This window comes from Mytilus galloprovincialis, chromosome 10, assembly GCF_965363235.1.
Source record: "Mytilus galloprovincialis chromosome 10, xbMytGall1.hap1.1, whole genome shotgun sequence".
In the NCBI taxonomy this organism is placed as follows: Eukaryota; Metazoa; Mollusca; class Bivalvia; order Mytilida; family Mytilidae; genus Mytilus; species Mytilus galloprovincialis.
Genome location: NC_134847.1, coordinates 38,840,342 through 38,865,106, shown reverse-complemented (window position 1 = coordinate 38,865,106; position 24,765 = coordinate 38,840,342). Strand labels below are relative to the sequence as shown.

The 24,765-nt window shown below is 33.8% G+C and overlaps 1 protein-coding gene across 1 annotated transcript; it reads right to left on the bottom strand.

Moving 5' to 3' along the window:
- Positions 1-6,273: 6,273 nt before the first annotated feature.
- LOC143047530 (myosin heavy chain, striated muscle-like) lies at positions 6,274-23,631 on the bottom strand. Its single transcript, XM_076220587.1, has 26 exons — positions 23,353-23,631; positions 21,357-21,500; positions 19,936-20,120; positions 19,408-19,525; positions 19,039-19,131; positions 18,616-18,679; positions 18,201-18,403; positions 17,248-17,649; positions 16,575-16,922; positions 16,163-16,357; positions 15,815-15,902; positions 15,049-15,424; positions 14,259-14,724; positions 13,144-13,499; positions 12,711-12,858; positions 11,912-12,490; positions 11,372-11,568; positions 10,835-10,967; positions 10,288-10,504; positions 9,798-10,038; positions 9,121-9,574; positions 8,619-8,858; positions 8,203-8,403; positions 7,258-7,458; positions 6,950-6,995; positions 6,274-6,562 (listed from the first exon to the last, which is right to left on the bottom strand). The coding sequence occupies exons 1-25, from the start codon at positions 23,551-23,553 to the stop codon at positions 6,990-6,992; spliced, it is 5,856 nt and encodes a 1,951-aa protein (XP_076076702.1). The 5' UTR covers positions 23,554-23,631; the 3' UTR covers positions 6,274-6,562; positions 6,950-6,989.
- Between the last annotated feature and the right edge of the window lie 1,134 nt (positions 23,632-24,765).

Below are 24,765 nucleotides of genomic sequence, written 5' to 3'. Positions count from 1 at the left end.
ACTCACTAACTTATAGATTCTCACCCACTCTCACTTTTCATTCTCTCACTCACAACTTCTCATTCTCACTCACGTTCTCATCTTCTCATTCTCTCACTCACGTGATCGTCTTCTCATTCGCTCAGTCATAATTTCTCATTTTGTCACTCATAATCTCTCATTCTATCACTCACACATTCTCATCTTCTCACTCACATATTCTCATCTTCTCACTCACACCGTCTCATTTTCTCACACACTCTCACTGCCTCCCTCACTCACATTCACTATTCTCACTCACTCACACTCACATTCACTATTCTCACTCACTCACACTGTCACTCACATTCACTCTCTCACACTAACACTCTTCTCACTCACTCACTCACTCACTCACATTTTCTCTCACTATCACTCTCTTTTCTCTCACTATCACTCTCTTTTCACTCATTCTCACTCACTCTCGTCTCACTCACATACTCTCTCTTCTAACTCTCACTCTCTTCTCAATCACTCACACTTTCTCACACTCAGACTGTCTCTCACTATCTCTCACTAACAATCTTTTCTCGATCACTCACACTCAGTCTCACTCTCACACTCACATTCACTCTCTTCTCACTCACATGTACTCTCTCTCTCACAGTGTCGCTCTCTCCGACAGTGTCGCTCCCTCTCGCTCGCTCTCTCTCTCTCTCTCACTTTCTCACAGTCCCTCTCTCTCGCTTTCTCACAGTCCCTCTCTCTCACAGTCTGTCTCTCACTCACTCACTCACATTCTCACAGTCTCACACTCTCACAGTTACTCATTCAACTCAACCTACTCACTCACAACCTTTTCTCTCCCTTGCGAATTTTCATCCGTCATCCTTCCCAGTAAATTATATCTATAATTTTCACGGTCGCACGGTCCGTGTCATACAAGACAATTCAAATGGCTGTAGCAGTACATTGGTTCAACTCTTTTAGGGCTGTGCTTGCCACAGTCCGTTAGGTTGAACGTCGTCTCTGTCTACGTTTTGCCATTGTCTGGGAAGGTTTGGTACCCATACCTTCAGTTAGACTTCATTAGGTATGAGTACGGTATGAGATATATATATGTGGTGGTGTTTAACGACCTTGACTGGCCTTTCAGCCCTCGCACGGTCGGCTCGGTGCCCGAAGGCGTTTGGTGAGCTTTAAATATTCTGGAGCCATGGGTCAGGAACAAGTAGTGGAGGTCGCAATATGGAGGCCGCCATCTTGGTTTTGGTGAGTTGTTTTTGGTTTTTGACTATTTTGTTGTTTATTCTTCACTAACGGCTGCTTTCAGGGCCAGTTTGGTCAGCTTGGCAGCCCGCTAGCCTCGATGATGGAGTACTGGTAGATGATCTCGGACGTAGTTCGAAAGATGACAGGAAGCATTATCAGGACCAAAGCCGTGAGGCAGTGAAATGAAGGTCGTATCACCCAACAGCCTAGGATACAGCCCTCGGACGTTAATCGGCATAACACTCCCCATAATACAATGGTTTTGGAGTGCATGTTAACGCGGGTACGCCAACGCTACGTCTATCTGTACGGCATGGATCGGTTTCTGTCATCTTAAGTAGTAAGTCGTTGATATCTATCTGTAAACCCTCATCGAAGATAGCGGGTAAAGGAGAGCTGGCCCAGCACGTCCGTTCAGCTGTAAGGACTGAGTATGAGAAATAAACAAGTATGTATTTTATTGCATTATAATTTACATTGAGTAGCGGTATTTCAACATTTTATGTTTTGCAATTATATTTGTTATGAAGAACCAACTTTATATTTTTTCAGTTGCATTGCATTAGTTTAATATTTCTATTCCTTAGATTATTAAGTTATTTATAAAATTACTCATATTTGTTTATCCTTAAAAAAACATTTAACGCGATGAAATAATGGGTGCTAACTGTGTTGATCATTTACATTTCATTGTGTATGTATGATACTCATATATAAATTCATTTCACTTGTAATCAGTGAAGTGTAAAAATATTAACTGTGATTGAAAAATAACGATTTTTTATACTGAATTAAAGGAGATCATTTCAAGAAAAAATAGACGGAAAATACTTTCTCAAATGAAAGTGGCTAAGAAGTATTAACGGTAAAAAAAGTAGCATAAATCAAAAATGATTTGTTTTTTTTTACCATGTTTTTTTTTATCCAACTACCATACAAATTTTACTCCCTTTAGATATAAGGATTTTAAGTAATAATCGTAAATGAAATAAAATAAACACTTTATAAAAATCCGAGGTTATTTACTGGATTAATTCATTATTTAACACTGACAAATGGACCTAAACAGAAAAAAACAACAACAGATTCATCTAAGATCAACTATGTCTTACGGAGTTAGAACCTATTTTATTTTTTTTAAAGATTTCTTAATACAACTTAGTGAGAATTTTTTGTTAAGCGTATATTATTCACGTCAGTTTCGACGGCCTCACTACAATAAGCTGATGATATCGTCGGGAACTAACATTCTTATCCACAGCGGTATCGCCTTAGTCCTAGTACACGAAAATCACTTAATATATTTCGTGCGTCCAAAGCGCAGTGTTTTCTGGATCTACCTAGCTCTATCGGGGACGCTCATACCAAAATCTTTACATATTTTTAAGTACTGCCATTTTTTTTAATTACTACCATTTTTTTTTATTTCAGCATTTGCATTTTACTATCAACATTACATAAATGTACAGGCTAGACACTATGTTTGACACCAGTTTATAATTGTGACATTCCAGGAGCCTGCTATTGTGGTTCCATACGACCGCCATTTTTGGGGTGTTTGTATAATGCTATGATGAACTGTCGTCGTCGTCGTCGTCCGAAGACACATTTGGTTTCCGGACAATTTCTTTAGTTTAAGTGAAATGATCTCAAGGAAATCTTACAAGACGGTTCAATACCATAAAAGGAAGGTTGGGATTGATTTTGGGGGTTATAGTACCAACAGTTGAGGTATAAGGGACTAAAAAGGGGTCAAAACGCTTTTTTTTGTAGTTTCTGGACAATAACTTGTGTAAGTGTATTATGGATCTCTTTGACACTGTACCACACGGTTCCATATCACAAAGGGAAGGCTGTGGTTGAGTTTGGGGGTAATTGCCCATAACATGCAGGACTCAGGGGTAAAAAAGGGACCAAAACAAGATTTTTTTTCTAGTTTCCAGACAATAACTTGGATTTAAGTGTATGGATCTCTCTAAAATTGTACCAAAAGGTTCCATTCTACAAAGGAAAGGTTGGAAATGAGTTTGGAGGTTATTGCACCAGGGGGTGTCATTTTTTTTCAGAATTTTTCAAATTTCAAATTTTTTAAGCTTCAATTAAGAAGAGAAATCTTTTAATGTACAGTATTACGAAAAAGATTTTTAAGATCTTTGACATTATTTTTGTGTCAGAAACCTTTATAAAAAAAATCACAATCCAAATTCAGACAGTATCAAACTTGTATATTGTGTCCACATTTGCCCCAACGGTTCGGGGTTCGACGTCTGCGGTCGTATCAGGCTGCGCTCAGCGAAGCATTTTATTTGTTGTTTTATTTTTTGTTCATTTTTGTTTCCTATGATGTTATATTTAATTTCCTTTCGAATTGAAGCCAATTGTTCTCTTATCCTGATACCAGAGAGTCGGACGTATTATATGTTTCTGCTGAGACCATAATGAATTATGCTATTTTCATCAATAGTTTTAAGATAGTGTTTTGTCCTCTAGATGTCATACGGGTATTTTCGTTAGGTTGTCGTCTCATTGGGGTAAACCCCACACTGAAACCAGTTTGCTGATCGAATTCACATGGTAAACAATTGAAAATTCCCGAAGCAGATATTCCAAGAAAAGTATACTGGACCGACATCATAGACTCAACTGTTACTTCTTTCTTTTTGTTGTTGGAAGAGTTTCTGTTGAAGATCGACAAAAATGATATTTGCTATTTTATCTACCTCATTTTAGTCTCTGGTGGCGATTTGTTTCATTTGCAATCATACCACATCTTCTTATTTTCATATTGTTTACCCTTTAACTCTTCTTGTCAGTAATTTTGCGGGCATGAGTCCAATATAACCCCATCATACGAAAATATATTGACACGTTACAGTTTACGACAGAAACATAAATAGTAGAGAAAATAGACTTCAAAGTACAGAATAGAGAAAATGGGTTACTTAAATATCAAGAATAGAGAACAATGGTCAAAATAAACAAAGAATAGAGCAAATGGTCGTTAACATTAAAGAATTCAGAAATGAACGACCCCCATCCAGACCCACGTTTATTCCGTTGGTCAGACTGGCTATTTAATACCACTCCAAGAGGAAGTTAACATTTATAGTCTGCTGTCCCATTATTCTCGTCTAAGTTGGTTATTTTTCTTGTACCGAATTTGGAGTTTAACTAATTGTAACTGATTTGTATAGCTTGTTCTTATGTTGTTCTTTTACACCACTGTCCAAGTTAAATAGAACAGGATTGAGCTCGCAAAAACATTATTTGTGTGCATGATGTTCAGTGGTAGTCTTTGGTTCATGTCTGTAATTTTTATTTTTCTCAAAAAAATGTTAATTTATAAATTAGGCCGTCATATTTTTGTGGTTTAAGGTAGATTCATGGTATTCCGCCATCTTGGATTGAACAATCACAGTAAAAAATCGGTCTAGTTATTTGCCTAAATCTGCAAATTTGATGACAGATTGGCAATTTAATGGTTAGACTGTTTAATAATATATAAAGAAAACTTGGCAATTTATTGTATAATCCAAAATATTTAAACAAGTATCATTTTTCTTGCTTTTAGAATCATTTTTTTCAAACCAGCCATTTAAGGGAAGATAACTCTTTTAGTAAAAAAATTATACTGGACAGATAGGGAATTTTTTTCTTTTTACTTGTAGCAAGAAAACAAGTTCGGTGACACCATTTTTTCTTTTTATTTTCTTAAAACATATTACAAAACCTATCTTTTCACAATTTATTTCAAAATTCTATCTCATAGATTTTTTTTTATGCACACAAATGTGTTTTTCCATGAACAATCTAACCAAATTAAGGCAATTTTCAACGACTCATAGCTTGAAAAATAGCACGGTGACCCCTCCTTTTTATTATATTTTTGAAAAGAGCATATTTAAATCTTCATTCTGGCTAAGTATAAGAAAATTCTGTCTCAAAAAAAATTTACTTATGATCTACCTTAAATTACTTATTGCTTCAGATTTCTTCATGCCAATGCTTCTTATAGCCTGCCTTGCGGTATAGTTTTTTCTCATTGTTTAAGGCCATAATCAATTTATTTTAATCCCAGGTTGGGAGTTGTGTCATTGTATAACATATCACTTCTCCTTATTTTTAAATTAACTGTATCCTATGTTGCATACACTGTTCTTCAGTTTTTACCTCCACATAAAAGGAGGTATACTCAATAAATCATCATTTAATATTCTTTAAAAAAGGCATTATCTATGCATTCTTTTTTTATATATATATATCAGATGTTTATATTGAGCATGGTGGGGTTCGTGTTGCTCAGTCTTTCTTTTTCTATGTCCAGTTTTGTTTTTATGTCTTTTTATACAGGAGATCTTCTCCGGTTCTCGATAAGTTATAAGTTGTCCATCGTTTTGTTTTGTATACTCCTGTACGTCTTTTTGTCTTTTGTAACAGGAGATCGTCCCCCGTTTGAGATGAGGTTCGGGGTTTTCAGTCATGAATTGTTTTTTTTTTTTTTGTGTGTACTTTTGTTTGTCTTTTTGTCTTTTGTTATAAGAGATCGTCACCGGTTTTAGGTGAGGTTTAAGTTGTTTAGTCTTTTGTTGTCTGTGTTCTGTTTTGTAAACTGTTGTTTGTCTTTTTGTCCTTCTTCAAAGAAGTTCATAATCGGTTTTAGCCGAAGTTTAAGTTGTTCAGTCTTTTGTTGTCTGTGTATTGTTTTGAAAACTGTTGTTTGTCTTTTTGTCTTTCTTCAAAGAAGATCATCCCCGGTTTTAGCCGAAGTTTAAATTGTTCAGTCTTTTGTTGTCCGATTTTTTTTTTGAAAACTGTTGTTCGTCAAAGTATATCATCCCCGGCTTTAGGTGAGGTTTATTCTATTCAGTCTTTTTTGTCTTTGTTTAGTTTTGTATGTTGTTTTCTTTTTGTCTTTTTTTGCCATGGCGTCGTCAGTTTGTTTTCGACTAATGAGTTTATACGTCCCTTTGGTATCTTTCGCCTTTCTTTTAAATTGTTGATTTATTAAACATTAAATCAGGTTGATGATCAAAAACAAATACGTTTTATCATTTATATTTATTTGCAGGAATAACCATAAAGTTATCTATGTAACACAAATCCCAGAAAGGTCATACAGACAATAATTATACATTTACATGTCAGTGATCCCAATGAAACTATGCGCATGAATTGAATAAATAAATAAATAAATAATTCAATAAGTTAAAAGTTCAATTATACAAGTTCTCTTTAAAACGTTCATTTCACATGTAACTACACAATAGTCTTCTTCGCTCCCGTGGTTGTGTCACAGGATAAAGGGTAAATTAAAGTTGTCTCCCGTCCTAGTCTGAAAAGAGAAAGAATTAAATTATTAAAAAAAACACTGATTTGTTAGTTATATATAAGGATATAATTAAAATTATTTCAATACTAATACAATATGAACTAAAAGATTTATAAGTAAGAAATTAGACGGCAAACCAACGACACAAAATTAAAAATGACATAATTTTACAGAAAACCCATGAATGTAAAACATTTGTGGATATCAAAACCAGAAGAGCTTAAACAGAACTGCACAAAACCGTCAGTTAACTTTGCAGTGTTAGATGTTTACTCACTTAAACAAGGGTTTCGTATACTGTTTAAATAAAACCAAGCAACTTTAATGTTAATTATATAGCTCTGTAATTGGTGAAATAAAGGTTATTGCCAATTACTATTTCATAGTTACCTCTAATCTCCATATGTCACCACTTTTAATGCAGCACATCTTACTTCTGTAAAAGAAATGAAACATTTGGATAAAAATAGAATTCGCATCCTGTTTTATAAATAAATTCATTTGGCTCCAAACAGTTATACTATAAGTATAAATGCAACTCCAATAATGTTAATAATAGGCATGGTGTTGTTTCGAGATGTTTTAACTTAATATATTGGTAATACTTGTTTTGTTTTCGTCTCCATGATCGAATGCTTATTGCTTGTTTCCCTATTGGTAACCCTTTAAATTCAAAAATAACTAATACTACTACTTACTGATGGGCTCATTCTGCTAATAGATACACTTTTGATTGTTCTAGTGCTGGAAACTGAGCTACGGCCCTTGGAAACGGAGCTACGGCTTTTGGAACGAAGTTTTGACAGTGATGATTCTGAACTCTCTGCACGTTCTTCTGCATCTTCAATCTCGCTTTGGGCTTTGCGGTATTTAGACAGATTAATTGCAGCGATTTCTTCCTACAATTGAAGAGGAAAAGTAAAAATTTCAGTATTATCTATTACTTGACATGTCTTGGTATGTAAAAATAGCATATATAAATGTTGCACTTTATAACATATGAATGTAATTTAGCAGATCCGACAATTGATACCAGATGACCATTAATTAGCATTGATAATGAAAATACTAATAGTGCTGTGTTAGTAACAATTAAGCAGCCACATGCGTAAATGTAAATACACTAATTAGTAACTAGATAATTAATTGATGCCCACTATACTCATTATCTATATCATCAGTACCACGGTATGTGCTATTACTGCATAACGTGATTGTATAAACATTGCCTTTTGAGGGCCACACTATACGGCCATCAATTAGTAATTCTGTGCTATCTTAAGATTGTTATCGCACCTTTCCCCTGTATCATCTAGGGACACTTATACTTATTTGTATACTTAAGTTTTTTATGTAGTCTTTTCTTTAAAAAAAAAATTGAAATTGAACCCTAATACGCTGGGATTCCAAAAAAGTGTTTTTTATAATACAAACGATTTGATATTAAAAAAAAAGGTAAAACGTATAAAACAAAAGGCATAAATTACCCGAGGTTGACATTAAAAACTCATAAGACGTGGTAAAATTAACAACACCATGGTTAAAAAAAACGAAAGACATCTTATGACTGAGCAACACGAACTACACCGAACAATGAGCATGATCGTAAGTGCTCCGGAAGGGTAAACAGATAAATAACTTACAGCTTCCTCGACTTGACGTTTGTATGTCTTGACTTTGCATTGAAGTTTGTCCATCATGTCCTGAAGTCTTTCTTGCATCTTGCGGTCTTCATCACATTGGAAGGCCAGTTCTTTCATTCTGCGGTCAGCCTTGCGCATGTTTTTCTGTGTTTCAGCATGGCGACGCTGTTCATTGTCCAATTCACTCTCCAGATCACGGACCTGATAAAGAAATACGCATCATAATAATGTATCTCATTTAAATTTCATTTACTGATTTTTTTAATAGCGGTGTAGTTTTGCAGTTTATTTTTTTTTTAAATATATTAATTCAGAAACATAGAACTTGTCATATTTCTTTAACCGAAATAAGAAAAAAACACGTCTGGTTTAAAGATTCATAATTTCCTCCTTTGAGTTACTATAATGTGACTTACTCTCTGTTCCAACTTGGCGATGACTTTTCTGCCTCCTTTTACGCCGCTTGATTCTGATTCGTCGACACGTATATGTAATTCCTTGATGGTAATTTCCAAAGATTTTCTGATTTTCTCGACCTGAGAACTGTGTTCCTGTTCAGATCTGAGTTCATCAGCAATTCTTGCAGTATCCATAAGGGATCTCTTAGCACGGTCATCAGCAGCCTTGATCTCGCTTTGAAGTTCATCAAGATCAGCCTTAGCAAGAAAAAATAAACCATATCAAGTTAATTAGGTATCCTTCTATATTCAAAAGTAAAATTAAGACTTCAAGCATAATTGTATGAATAGTAGTTTAATTTAACAAAAAATAGTAACACTTTAATTTGCTTTTCATTTGGATCATTTTATCATTTGTACAATATAATTCATTTTTTGCTTTGGAAATAATTGCATTAAAAGTTATACCAATTCTACATTCCACAAAATCGGGCAGGATTTAGAAATACAAAGTACTTACAGACATGGCTTGCATATCTCCCTCGACCTTTCTCTTCTGAGCCTGTGCTGAACTGACTTGAGCGGCCAATTCATTGATGCGATCTTGTGCTTCATAGAGTTCACTTTCAGCAACCTTCCTGGCTCTCTCAGACTGTTCAAGAGCGGACCTGACTTCATCGATTTCACTGATAAGGACGTTACAACGTCTCTCAGTCAGAACGTACGATTCACGTGACTCATCACGTACACGTGATTCTGATTCAATCTTGATGTGGAGTTCTTGAATTTGAAGGATATATCTCTTCATGTTCTTTTCAACCTCAGCCTTAGCTCTGGTTGCTGTATCAAGTGCCATCTCGAGTTCGTTGATGTCTTGTTCGAGCTTCTTTCTGATCCTGTGGGCCTCAGCTTTGCCCTTAGCCTCTGCCTCCAAACTGATTTGCATGGATTCAAGAGCTCTCTGGTGATTGCGTCTGCAATTAAACATAAATATGCATTTTAGATTTGAAAATCTTCTACGTATAGTGTAAAAACATTTAATTTAGACATTAGGTTTAAAATGATATATCAAGAACATTTATACTTAGATAACTAGTAATTAAAGTCTTATCATCATAAATTATTTAAAAGAAAAACTATTCTTATGACAGAAAGTCCACAATTTTTGTAAAATAAGTATTTTATTTTTTAACATACCGAGTATTTTCAAATTCTTCCTCTTTCTCTTGGATTCTTCTATCAATGTCATTTCGGACAGTAGAAATTTCCAGTTGAACACGCATGACCTTGGCCTCTTCCTGTTCCAAGGAGGACTCTGCTTCTTCCAAAGCAGCTTGGAGTTCTTCCTTCTCCATCTCAAGACGTCTCTTTGCCTTTTCGATCTCGTGTGAGCTTCGGCCACCATCGGTTAGTTGGTCAGATACCTCACGGATTTCATCTACAAACATTTAAGTATTACCTATTGTAATCTTCTATACTTTTGCATATTGTGTGAATTGATTGAAGGATCATTCGGGTTCGAAATAAAATGATGAAAAGAAACATTACAAATTGGCTGATATCATTGAACATTTATGTGAAATTTAAATGACTAGTGGTTAAAATTCAAAACAGATACATGAAACAATTACCATCTTTTAAATTCATATACTTAAAAATAAAATAGATGTGCATTCGTTATGCTTACCAGCAAGATTTTTGTTTTCTCTTCTCAGAGACTCAATTGTAGTATGGGACTCCTCATACTGAGCTTTCATTCTAAAAAGTTCAGCTGAGTAACTGCGAGCCTCGTTGTGAGCAGTATCGACCTCGATCTGGAGTTCTTTCACTTTAACGGTCCATTCTTGGATGGTCCTGTCAAACTGTCTTTGCTTCTTTTCTACAGTACTAGAGCTAACATTTGACTGTAAAAGTATAATAAGAATACTTAAGTTGACAAAAATGTATCCATATACAATCTATTTAATTTTAATCACAATAATAGTCAATTATCGAGGACTACTGGATGTGGTAGGATTGCCAAAGAAACAACAAAAGGTCTTCATGCGACCTTCAACAATGACTTCAACCCATATCCTAATGAAGCTACGAAAGACCCCTGCATGACATAAAACTTTTCAAACATTAAAAACTTTTTTTAACGGTGAAACTCATGCTTATTCTATGCTATTTTTTATTTGACTTCTGTTAAAAAAGATATTTAATATTACAAAAATCTATGCACTGATACTTACACGTTCAACCTCAATAAGGAGGTCGTCAAGTTCTCCTTGCAGCCTGTTTTTAGCCTTCTCCAATCCACTTGCTTTAGCATTAGCCATCTCAGCTGCCTGTTCAGCCTCTGCCAATCTTGCAGCAAGTTTGCGTCTGAAAGGATAGACATTTTAATGAATAGTGTTGGTTAAACAAGAGATATAATCTCTATATTTATTTTTACACGGAAATTATTAATGAACAACAGACTGTGTTTCTCTATAGTTCTTTCAACTTACAAATAAAACAAAATACAGGACTGCTTTCATGAAATTGTTTTAAAATGTTATTACAATGAATCAAGTTTGCTGTCACTGTGAAACGCAGTTTAATATTGGGCTCTATAAATGTAGAATAGAAATAGATTACAAACATCTATTGGGACACAACGAATACAACTCAGTGCAGAAAACTCTGTCAAAGATACTAACACTTACTTTCCACACCGATCTGTGTCCACACTTTTTACAAAACAATAAATATGAAAACTCATTCATTTTCTTCTCTAAAATACATACTTTGCATCTTCTAACTCGTCTGTTTTGTTGGCACCTTCACTCTCGTATTTAGATCTCCATTGTTGTGTTTCGTTCTTTGCTCTCGAGAGTTGACGCTGGAGATCAGTTTTTGCCTCTTGCTCTTCTTCAAATGCTTCGCGTACTGCATCATTGTCAGCACTCAAGTTTCTAATCTCACTCTGGAATTTCTGGCGTATCTATATGAATAATAAGTTCTATCCTTTACCAGCAAATATTCAACATGAAATCGATTATTCTTAGGTAACACAAAACAATTTTAGCCGCATGTACGTAGATTAAAATAATGGATTCGGATAAAGTGTTAAATTGAAAGGAGAAAAATACTACAAAAGAGGCAACTTTGGTAGTAATTCGTTGTGATTGATATACTCATCATAGATACCAGGCTTCAACTTTTTTTACGGCAGCCGCCCGTTTCTTTTAGAAGCCAAATAGACAATCTTATGCTTCCATTTGCCGGAATGGTTATACTTCAAACAAAAAATACATTTTCTACATGTTTTATAATTAAAAACTTACCCTTGTTTCATCTTCAAGTGAACGTCTGGATTCTTCCAGTGAGGAGGTAAGGGAAGTTTTGTCCTTGGTTAAAGTGCCAATGACATGCTCGGCATCTTCTAGTTGCCGATTGACTTCGGAAACTTCACTCTGAAGTCTGGATTTTTGAGTATTGATTTCAATAATGGTTCTCTGAGTTTCTTCAACTCTGCTGTTCATTTCAAAGATTTGGGTTTCCATCTGTTTGGAAACCTTGTCTGACACGCCCCTATTTTTCATGGAATGAGAAACTTGACTTTGGAGGTCGTCGAGTTCACGTTTTAGGTCTTTTTTCTCCTTTTCTAATCTTGATTTCAATTTGTTCAATTGATCGATCTGGTCAGCCATCTCGTTGGCAGATTCTTGTTGTTTCTTTCTAAACTGAGCAATTTGAGACTCATTGTGGAGAGTCATTTCCTCCATTTCACGACGGAGTCTGATCAATTCTTGTTCACGTTTCTTGTTGAGATCAACTTGGGCCTGAGTAGCACCACCTTGTTCTTCCAGTTGAGAACTAAGCTCGTCTAATTCTCTGGACAGTTCAGAACGTTGTTTCTCAACCTAAAAATAAGAAATGTTGTAAAATAAAATGGCTTGCTCTGATTCATATATAATATATAGATATAAGAAGATGTAGTAAATAGTTTATCTATATATTGACGTCTTTGATGAAACTTAAAACAACCAGTTTTTAAATAACCTTAAGAGAAATAAGACTAGTCAACTGACTTGTTACTTTAAATGATAACTATTATTATGTTAAATTTTAATATTGAAATACCTTAGCTCTTGCTGCTCTCTCGGCGTCCAATTCTTCTTCCAATTCCTCAATAATTTGTTGTAGATCCTTAATTTTCCTGTTTTGTTGAGCATTAACCCCTTCACAGTCCTCAATTCTTGAATTCAAACTGTTGATCTCGACATCCTTCCTAAAATTTTAAATAATGGAACTTTGATATAAATTTAAAAACAGAGCGACATTTAACTTATTTGAAACTAAATAAAACTAAATAAAAAGAACAAAAACCAAACGAGAGGCATACACTAGTATTTTACTGTATGGATAACAGGAAGCAATTGTTTGGAAGGCCAACGATGTACAAATACACGTGAAATTGAAAAGACTGAAGGCCACCTTCGCCTACGGTCAAGTATATGGAATAGTAGTATTATCATCATTGAAATATAGGTAACAAAAGATACTATGTACAAACCTCCTGTTGGCCTCTTCCATTTCTCTCTTAAGACCTTCAAGTTCGTCTACGACTTCTTGTGTTGCCTTCAAGTCCTGTTCAACCTTACGCTTGGATTTCTCAACATCGGCTCTGATTTTCTTTTCTCTCTCTAAGTTATCTTCGAACTCGTCAAGAGTCTGTTCAAGTTTTGATTTCAGTTTGTTTAGATGATTGACTTTGTCTTCTTCCTTTTGGAGATCTTCCATTGTCTTTTTGTTAACCTCTTCCAAGTGTTTCTTTTCTTTGTTCATTTTGCCAATTTTTTCATCTTGTTGTGCCATCTCACCTTGGAGAGTCTTGATTTGGCTTTCCTTGTGAGTATTATCCTGTTCAGCCTATTCAGTAAAAATCAATATCAAAATCATATCAGAATCGGAGCAATATAGAATTAGTTTCATAACAGCGTAGACAACCGCAATACTTATTTTGGTAAAAATACTGAACAATTTACCTTTAAATTGTTCTTAAGGTAAATTGTTCTTCATCGCTTTACGCTTACTCATTACAGAAATGGTCTTGTGTACGCTGTTGTGAAAATGATTCTATATAACTGAATCAAATGATATCAGTAAAAAAAATCAGTGTATACTAACAAGCCTAGTGTTATACTGCAACATATGATATTTTATATAATTATTATATATTTAATTGATCCAACTTTTTGTTTACTATACATATGTGGATATCTATTTTTCTTTTTGGGCTACTTGTTTGTTATCTATATCAACCACACTTGCAATAAAATGCATTAGTATTAAAAAAAAACATACTATAGATTCTTTATCTACGTATTCGTTAAGAACTTAAAAAGTTCTCGTTTAACTTTTTTTTTTTTATCTCATTGTTTGTATTGTATTATGAAAAAAAATTTATTGATGTTGTAATGTTTATGCCCTTTGGGGCCCATAATTGGAAAATAAAGTATCTTATCTTATCTTATCTTATCTTATAACTCAACATTTATTGTTCATTTGGTTGATACAGTCGAGCGTTTTTATTTTGTCCGATTATATGGACTTCTTACTTTTAAAAAAAATTAGCATTAGAGTTCAGATTTTTGTTTGAACATTTTCAGGAATATAAATCATGGTTACCTTGGTTAGGGATGTTTCGAGATCTTCGATATCTCTCTTCAGCTCGGAATTTTCACCTTCCATCTTCTTCTTCAAACCTTCCAGCTCAGCAGCAGCATCTTCCTCATCAAGCAGACGTTCGTCCATCTCTTTCATTTGTGATTCGAACTCTGCCTTCTGTTGGATAAGTTGTTCTACTCTTTGTTCAAGGTCGATGACATTGTCTTGCTCAGATTGCAATTGTAAGTACGCTTCATTCTTCTGTTCCAGCAATTCAACGTTCTTCATTTCAAGTTCTTTTTTGACCTTTTCAACCTTGGCTAGATCCTCTGACATTTTGTTCATCTCTTCGAGTTTCTTCTGCATTTCTTCCTCCTCACGGGCAATGTTCAACATAGGTTTGACCTTGGCATACATTTTCCACCAGGTCCAGTTGCGGAGCAATAACCATTTTCTGATGTTACGCTGGATGACAGACAGACCAACTCTGAGATAAAAGAAAGTATGTGTGTTAAGAGTTTTGTGAAAAATTTAAAATAGGGTAGATAGAAAGGTAAGCATATTTTGCTGATACAGTTTTTGTCTTGTTTAAAATGTGTCAAATAAAACTTTAAGCATTTTGTGAAAATCAGACAAAGAAATAGTATAGAAGCATAAACATATTTTTGATGACTATTATTACTATCTTTTAAAACTTTAAAATACTAATTATGAAGAAAGAAATAGTTAAAAATAATGGTATAATAAACATTTAATGTCAGTATTGTCTTTTATTTCAGTATAATATAACCATTAGTACATAAGAACTAACCTCTGATCCTGAAGTTTCTTGTAGGCCTTCCTGATCAAAAAGGCTCTGACATGGGCTTGCATCATGGAAATGATAGCACCTAGACGCTCATCACGCATGCCTTCTAGGTTTCCAAGAACACCGGCTTTGAAGAAGACTTTGGTTCCTCCAAGTTTGTATTCTGCTGGATCAAGCTGCAAAGCCAACAGTACTTTTTCTGTGACAACTTTGCCGTCAACAAATCCCTGTGGAACAGCACTTGCAGCGAGAATGGAGTATCTTTGTTTGAATTCAGCATATATTATTCTACTTGGGAATCCTTTACGGCAGATACGGATTCCTTCGAGTACACCGTTACATTGAAGCTGGTTCAATACCAAAGAAGCATCAATAAGACCTGGAAACATTTCAAAATACAAGTGTTAGCTTTCCAAAGAAGCGCACAACGATATCTCATTACTCTCTTGGTAATAATCTGAATTATTATCATATTCCAACACTAAGAAAATTTAAGATATTTCTGAAAATATTTCAACGTTATTTTATGTATCTTGTTAAGCAATTCAATAAATACGTAGACATGGATAATTTTCTGTATCCGTATTTATAAAAAAAAAAATGTTTTTTTTACCGATTATAGGATGTAAAAGCATTAACTGATATGAACATTTAAGATAATCGACATAGATTTTGCATAACTGGTTAAGACACGATTTTCGTTGCTTAAACTCTGATGGCTACACAATCAATAAAACGTTAAAAGGTTTATTATGTGGTACACACTTACCTGGCTGTTTCAATTCGTTTGGAATGATACATCTGACGAAATGAGGATGGGTGGCGTACAAGTTCTTCATCAATTTGTTCAAAGATTCCTGTGAAAATGAAATTGATATTGTCAAAAAACTATTTTATCATTTCAAACAAGTTGAACATATTTTATCTAGATATATATCTCATGAATTAATGTCTATAATTTATTTCAAGTGTTTTGAATGATTTGTAAAATAACATATACAAATAAAAGATCTCCAATGAATATTTGATATTTCAAAATGAAGGAGAAAATTGGTGCATTGATATAATTTAAAATTGAGGAGCGAATTGAGTACACCGTCCCTATAGACTGACTTACCCTGTGTACGGCGGAGATGGTTTGGAAAGCAGATGACTTCTTCTTCTTCTTGGGTCCACCAGCTCCTTCAGCGGGTGTTTCTGCTGCAAAGAGGGTCTGGACTAAATGCTCCTTTGATTGTTGCAACAATGCTACTACAGTTTCGTTGATGGGATCCTTGTTTTTGTCCAACCATCCCTTAAGGTTGTATGGTACCTTTAATATTGGAGATAAAATATTAACTTTATTGCAAAATATGCATCAACTGAGAATAGAGAAGAAGACAGATATATTTGTACTCCATAAAAATTGGTATGTCATAAGATTTTGATTTTCTTTTTTTATATAAACATGTAAATGGTACGTCGTTTAACGTTCTTGTTAAAGGTTTTGCAGCTTCACAGAAATGTTTTGTTACTACTTATATACTTACAACTCCGGCGTAATGATGGAGTTCAAAGTCGCCATTCTTGCCCTTGGATGCTTTTCCGGGTTTTGTGAAGTTGGGTGATTTACCCATGTGTTGGCCAAACATCATTTCTTTCAAGGATTTGTCATCAGCCTTAGGGAACATGCACTGTTCCTCAAGGATGGACAAGATACCCATAGGCTTCTCGATCAGATCGATACAGGCTTGCAAGTCCATACCAAAGTTGATAAATTCCCACTGGATTCCTTCTTTCTTATACTCCTCCTGCTCCAGTACAAACATGGTGTAGTTGAAGAACTGTTGAAGTCTCTCGTTGGTATAGTTAATACACAATTGTTCGAATGTGTTGAACTGCGAAAAAAAAAATATTCATGAAATAACTGCGTGTATGCAACTGTCTTCTATTTCATTTATTTGATAATCAAGATGAATACTAGAAACAAAAAGATTTTTCTTATGATATATATCTGGGTTTTTTTTTAATTTCATGATGTCGTTAATATATAAAATATACTTCTATGTTACTACATGGACACAATACAAAACGCACGACATATTTTTCATGAAACCCGTTTCATTTTTGTTCAATCAGAAATAATTTGTTGCTGTAAATTTCAAATTTAGATTTGATAAAAAAGATACTATGATCAACATCACAAAATAATAAAACACTTACATCAAAGATTTCAAACCCTGCAATGTCCAGTACACCAATATAGTAGTTTCTCTTAGCTTTAGTATCAAGACTCGTGTTGACTCTCTTCACTAACCAGTTGAACACACGATCATACAAAGATTTGGACATAGCACTGATGGAGTTGACGACTTGATCTTTGGTACGAGACTGGGCCACGACCTCTGTGCCGACCTTGATCTTTGGTTTGACAAGAGATTTAATGAAATCGTTTGAATTAACTCCTAGCAAGAATGAAACTTTTTCAGCCTCTGTGGTGCCGTCAGGTTCAGCTTGTTCTCCTCTCTGTTTGAATTTCATTTCACCCATGTGCAAGATAGAGGCGGTACACTTGTAACAACTCTTCTTTTCCTCGTTTGAGAAGCCCAGAATATCGAAAGCTTCCTGAACAAAAAAGAATAGAGGTTTAAATGTTTTGAGCCATATTTCACTTTAATATAATATCCTGATCATGCAAAAAATCGGCAGGAAGGAAATTGCTTCGAAACATTATCCTATGCTATATGATGCTTATAAGAACAATTTCTGAGAAATCATTTCAATTTGGAAAATAAAATTGAGAATGGAAATGGGGAATGTGTCATAGAGACAACAACTCGACCAAAGAGCAGATAACAGTATTTTTGGTAAGACATTGAATAAACTTCACGTTTTATGAAAGGATCCTCGTAATTTGCCGGTATTTCAGATCAACAACAGTTGAAGATATATTAACGAAAAAACTCATCATTTACCGAACTTCATATACGTTTGCTATCCAATTTGAGGTATAAATATCTCATAAAAAGTCTTGAGATTATCCGCGGTAAGAATTAAAGCGTATCGGTTTCGAGAAGCATTATTTTCAATCGGCAATCCTCGGGTGAATCCGTTACTCTCAGATGAAGGTACGGAATCGGCCGAGTTGTGACGAATGACATTATTTATGTACTCACGTCCATAGCCTTCATTTCCTCACTATCATTAATGGAGTCTACTGTAAGAGCACCTTGGTTGATAAATGTATAAAGAGCTGGATCTGGAGTAACCAACATCATTTCATGATTGTCTGCCATGGCGGGTGTCAACAGCTGGTAGAACACGTGGTAATTTCTCTCAGCAGATAAACAGAAGGTGACACGGGACTTCTCCAGCAGATCTGTTAGAAAGAAATAAGTTAGTGTTACGGAATTTGTTAAAAAAAAAACGAGTTTAGAACAAGTTTTATCAGTTTCTTAAGAAATCTGTCTTAAATAGCTTATATTTAATTTATATGTTCTAAACCTTAGTTAATTTATTATGGAATCATAGCTTGAAATTTTCATTTTATATACACATCACAAAGTATTTCAGAAACAATTAATAACTTACATGTTTCAATATCAGCTCCAGCAATTTTACCATCAGGACCAAAGTGAATTCGGATAAACTTTCCCTGTAAAATAGAAAAAACATATATTTCTTTTCAATAACAATCTCACATCTCGCAAAATTAATTTTAACAAAGTATAAAGAAAAAAAATCTACATTCAACCATTTAAATACATTTAATTTTTAGACAGAGAATACACTGCATTGTTTTTGTTAAAAGGATGAATATACGTATAACTTGTATTCATAGGTACTATAGTAACAAGTTAAAAAAAAAAGGTAAATCATTCAGTATTTTTACCAACAAAAGTATTGCGCTGTTATGAAAATGATTCTATAACTTGTATTTATAGGTACTATACGATTTTAAGCGTTCCAACGTCAGAAAAAAATAAGTTAACACTGCATTTCGAAAATACTTACGAATCTAGATGAGTTGTTATTTCTGGTAGTCTTGGCATTACCGTAAGCTTCAAGTACAGGGTTAGCCTGAATGATCTGATCTTCCAATGAACCCTTCAAATATGCAAACACATCTTTTAATATGTATAATGAACACAAATCTTAATTCCTATATTGAAAGATCAAAACGAAGTAGATGCTATATATTATATTGTGTTTTATATCAAATGTTTTAAAGAGGTGAGACTCTAATAAATTATTTGTTGTTGTTTGTTGTAACAGTTGCTAATTAAATTCCATTTAAAAATTGTCTCTTTTTACTGAATTTATGTTCAACACTTTAATTACATTTATATTTTAGACTGACAAATAGTATGTATGACTATTCACCTTCTTAGAGGCTGCTTCTGATTCCTCGTCAGATTTCTTTCCAAGAGAGGCAGCGACCTTGGCGAAGTACATGATAACTTTTTTGGTGTTTTCTGTCTTTCCTGCACCGGATTCACCTCTGTAAGGGAAAATGATTTGAATGACATGAAATAGATTTTGTTCAGAGCTAGAAATTATTTTATGGGAAGTAGAAAAGAGATTTAAGAAAAATTAACGAATGGCCGTTTATGTACACGAAAAAGACCTCGTTCAACAACAAGATGTGAATGACATGAAATGGATTTTGTTTTATTCAGAGCTAGAAATCATTTTATGGCAAGTTAAGGGAAAAAAGGAAAATTAAGAAAAATTAACGAAGGCTGTTTATGTACACTAAAAAGACCTCATTCAACAAAAAGATTTGAAATATTCACATTACGGCTTTATTTTCAACTGTACTTTCCTATATTTTGTTTGTAATACACCAATGATTTTAAGGCTTTAACCAAAATGACAAAAGATACCGAAAAATATATTTTTAGAACTTACGTAATCAAACAAGACTGGTTTTCACGATCTTGCACCATGGACTGGTAAGCATTGTCAGCCACAGAGAACAGATGGGGAGGCATCTCTGTCTTCCTCTTTCCCTTGAATTTAGCAACAACGCTGTCTGTGTAGATTGGCAGACGTCGGTAGGGATTGACGGCAATACAGAAGAGTCCAGAGTAAGTCTATAATGCATAGGTAATACATATTAAATTAACAATACTGCTAATGATTAGTGTTTGTTTCAGGTCGACTGTCATTATGCAACACTGTTTAATATAGAGCTCTATGGGAAATAAACAGAGAACTTCTTTTGTCAGAAAGTACTGTCAAACATCCAAACATACTATCCACACTGATCTGTGTCCACACTTGTTCATAGATAAAAATATGAAAGTTTTTTTTTTATTCAAAGGATATTTTATCGGTATCAAATATTCAAACGACCATAACGTATGAAAAATGTATTCGCAGAATTTAACATATTTTGTCATTGAAATCAACTGTTAGAAATTAACGTAAAGTGCAACAGGAAAGATTTTATAACAACAATTTTCTGACTTCAATGATTAACAAACTTATGTAAATTAGTAAGTTTGAATATCTAGCTCTAAGATTTTGAAGTATAGAAGCTTGACTACGTAAATAAGTGAGTTTGAATATCTGTCTCTAAGATTGTGAGGTACAGAAGCTTAACTTACGTAAATAAGTGAGTTTGAATATCTGTCTCTAAGATTGTAAAGTACAGAAGCTTAACTTACGTAAATAAGTGAGTTTGAATATCTGTCTCTAAGATTGTAAAGTACAGAAGCTTAACTTAGGTAAATAAGTGAGTTTGAATATCTGTCTCTAAGATTGTAAAGTACAGAAGCTTAACTTACGTAAACAAGTGAGTTTGAATACCTGTCTCTAAGATTGTAAAGTACAGAAGCTTAACTTAGGTAAATAAGTGAGTTTGAATACCTGTCTCTAAGATTGTAAAGTACAGAAGCTTAACTTACGTAAATAAGTGAGTTTGAATATCTGTCTCTAAGATTGTAAAGTACAGAAGCTTAACTTACGTAAACAAGTGAGTTTGAATACCTGTCTCTAAGATTGTAAAGTACAGAAGCTTAACTTACGTAAATAAGTGAGTTTGAATATCTGTCTCTAAGATTGTAAAGTACAGAAGCTTAACTTACGTAAATAAGTGAGTTTGAATATCTGTCTCTAAGATTGTGAAGTACAGAAGCTTAACTTAGGTAAATAAGTGAATTTGAATATCTGTCTCTAAGATTGTGAAGTACAGAAGCTTATTTTACGTAAATAAGTGAGTTTGAATATCTGTCTCTAAGATTGTGAAGTACAGAAGCTTAACTTACGTAAATAAGTGAATTTGAATATCTGTCTCTAAGATTGTAAAATACAGAAGCTTAACTTACGTAAATAAGTGAGTTTGAATATCTAGCTCTAAGATTGTGGAGTACAGAAGCTTCGTTTAAGAATGTCATGTTGGCCATATCTTCAATCATTTCATATTTTGGTGGATTCATCTGTTGGAGGTCATCTTTCTTAACTGTTCTGTCCTGTAAAGAAATAAAACATCACTGATTAGTAAAATGAGGGTCTGGACTGGGTACTTCATTTCTTTATTCTTAAATTTTTCAGACCATTTTCGTTATTCTTGATCTTTATTTCTTATTGATTTTTTTCTTTATATCTTAAAATCCCTACATTTCTTACTATTCTTTCTATACTTAATACCTATATTATTCTTTTATTTGTTGTGGCCTATTTTCCATAGCCCTTTTTACTGTATGTTTGTCCATTATTTTTTATTGTAACAACACTATTCATATCTTCTATAAAAAGAAGAGCCATGTTTGATTGTTGGGTAGATACTTAACGTGCAGTGGCAAATATAACATGTATTTTCAAAACGATAATGTTGCGTTTTATTCCGATGTCTAGTATATATTTATTTTTAATTTAATTTATCGTGCCTTTCTCTTTCATGGAAAAAAATGCTATTTCTGACCATCAAATCTATTCTAAACAATCAACTTCTTTTTTTGGAGGGTTTTAACTTTTGAAGAAAATGTCAATATGAATGGCTTATAATAAAACTCATGTATTTGGGTTTCTTTTCAAAATTAAACCTCGTGTAGTCAAACGATTGCATTTTAGGCCCCATTTATCAAATTATGGACATTATGTATTCTGGTCTGTGCGTCCGTCTGTTCGTTCGAACGTTCGTTCGTCCGTTCGTTCGTCAGTCTGTCCGCTTCAGGTGAAAGTTTTTGGTCGAGGTAGTTTTTGATGAAGTTGAAGTCTAATCAACTTGAAACTTAGTATACATGTTCCCTATGATATGATCTTTCTAATTGTAATGCCAAATTAGAGATTTCACCCCATTTTCACGGTCCACTGAGCATAGAAAACGATAGTCCGTGTACTGGGGACACATTCTCGTTGAATTGAGAGTCAAACGTAGTGACTAACAAACAAAGGTCATTTTCAACCAAAAAATATACAGATAGCATGCAAATATCAGGATTTTTTGGTGGTCAACTTTAGTCTTATAAAAAATTCAAATAATGAAGTATACATAGTATTTTCAAAGTATTTGAAATGAATATTTACTGTAAAGTAGGTCTAAATTTAGCATCTATACGTTTCATAATTAAAAACAAATTGAAAAATATATTTAAAATGATTATATGACTACGTAGATGATATACATTTCTTGGGAGAAAGTCGGAACAAAATCCAATAAAAAAATAGGCATTTAAAAGAAATCATCCAATGATAAAAAATATAAAGCCTTTTCAAAGGTATATAGTTACTGTTACTAGAAAATTGATACATTTGTACGTTGTTCTGAATCGGTATATTAAACAGATATATCATGTTAAGGAGGGGTATTTGCGAAAAATACCAGTCGAGAGAATGTTAAATTTCGCGAGCCGTAAGGCGAGGGAAATTCATTCTCAAGACTGTTTTTTTTTTTCGCAAATACCCCTCATACATGCTATATCTGTTTAATTACACCGAATGTTAATGTTCAGAAACGCATTGATGATCGTGACGTTACAAGCGTCCAGTCGGATAGAGTATTTTTTGGCAAATATCACGACAGAGAGGGTAAAAAAGGCATATCCATTTGGCAAATACCCCGGCTGCTTTAAAAATGAACGATATTCATTTGAAAACAGTAAATTGGTGAAAACTACACTGGCTATCAACCAATCAAAACCCAGGATTCTTACATAAGGTGTAATTAAAAGAAAGATAAAGTGCAGTTCGAAATAATATTGTAGTCTTATCAAGCATTAAAATTGGAAAAAGATTGCTTAACCTCGCAATTAAGAGAGATCGATTACAAGGAGGGGCTTAATTATTCAGGCTAGTGGGATATATAAGAATAGAAAACTGTACCTGGTTTGAGTCGATACATTTCACTGTAATATCATCTCCTTTTGTGGACTGAATTTCAGCCTTAACAAATCCCTCTTTGTCGTCGGGAATCCAGCACATTTTCTTGCCATCGAATTCTTTGGTTTGTTGCGCCAATAACTTCTTCCTATCCACCATTAAGTATGGATAATCAGGATCCTTGGGATCGATTTGAGACGCCATATTGATATAGCGAAAATGTTAAGGAGACTTTATATACTCTGGACAAGTCTGTTTAGAATTGCCGACACAGCTCTAGCTCTGCAAAAGAATATCTCAAAATTTGAAGGCTTGATTAGAGGAAAATAGTTATAACAACTCCTAGACTAAGTGTTAATGGATTGATTATCAGTCCTTCAGTCGCTAGAGTTTATCGAAATAAAAGTTTTTAGAAGCACCAAGAAAAGCAGTCATTTCAAAATGAAGAATATCATTCGTTCATTAGTTGTCTGTTCTAACTCCATGGAAAAAAAATATTCAAACTTCATATTCCCGTGATAAGTTTACATTTTACATTTCTTTTCGGTATTCAAAACATTGAATCTTGATATATATGGTACACATTAGAAAAGGGAAAAGGAATGAAGGGAACACGCTGTAATACTTACAAGTCTACAAGTCTAAAGCTGTTCAGCCAAGAGTTCCTGGAGTTTTTATACTATACTTACGTTACTCATTAATTCTCTGCTATTTGATTGGCTGGTCAATTGTCCCTGTCGTTTTTTGGAAAGCGATGATACTAATACCATGGCCAGATTATTCAACAGGGTGCTAATTATATCCAGATATTGATGATTGATCTGGCACTCAATCACTGATCATATAACTTCCAAATAATAATATGCAATCGTGCAATGTTATGCACTCGTGCTGTTGTATCTTTTTATGATATAATTTGTTATTAAAGTATTCCATTGATTTTGAGATTTGCATAGTTTGCACATAATTTGAATAACATACATATTATTGTACACATGATCTGTAGTTAAAGGTCGGTCTCACTTTACATGTTAAAGAAGACTTTATATGATAGTTTTTTTTTTCAATAAAGAAACAAAAATAGACGTTTTTTGGAAGAAAAAGGGAAGACTTAAAAACATTGTCCTTTCCCCAATTACCTCTGGTTTTACCATATATATACTACTACAAATTGATAAATCTAAATATTTTTTTGTTGAATTACTAAAAATTTATCGGAGATCGGATCCCCGGATCATATAATCATATGTGTGATATATTTAATTACTTGATTCTTAATTGGAGTTAAAAAGAATTGAAATCCTAAGAAATAAAGTGCCAGGATGTTCGGAAATATGTATTAGTCTTAAAAAACGTTTTGTACAATTTTGTCGGTAAAAACCTGATCAATCGGTATGTGTTGGACAAATAATCCAG

Bases quoted from the DNA above. Each gene is read 5' to 3' on its own strand.
- LOC143047530 (XM_076220587.1), bottom strand. From the start codon at position 23,553: ATGGCGTCTCAAATCGATCCCAAGGATCCTGATTATCCATACTTAATG. The intron at 19,132-19,407 runs GTGAATAGTCAT...GCATATTTGAAG, and splicing joins CAGAAGCAGCCTCTAAGAAG to GGTTCATTGGAAGATCAGAT. The intron at 16,923-17,247 runs GTAAGTGTTTTA...TTTTTTTCGCAG, and splicing joins CAGGGTTTGAAATCTTTGAT to TTCAACACATTCGAACAATT.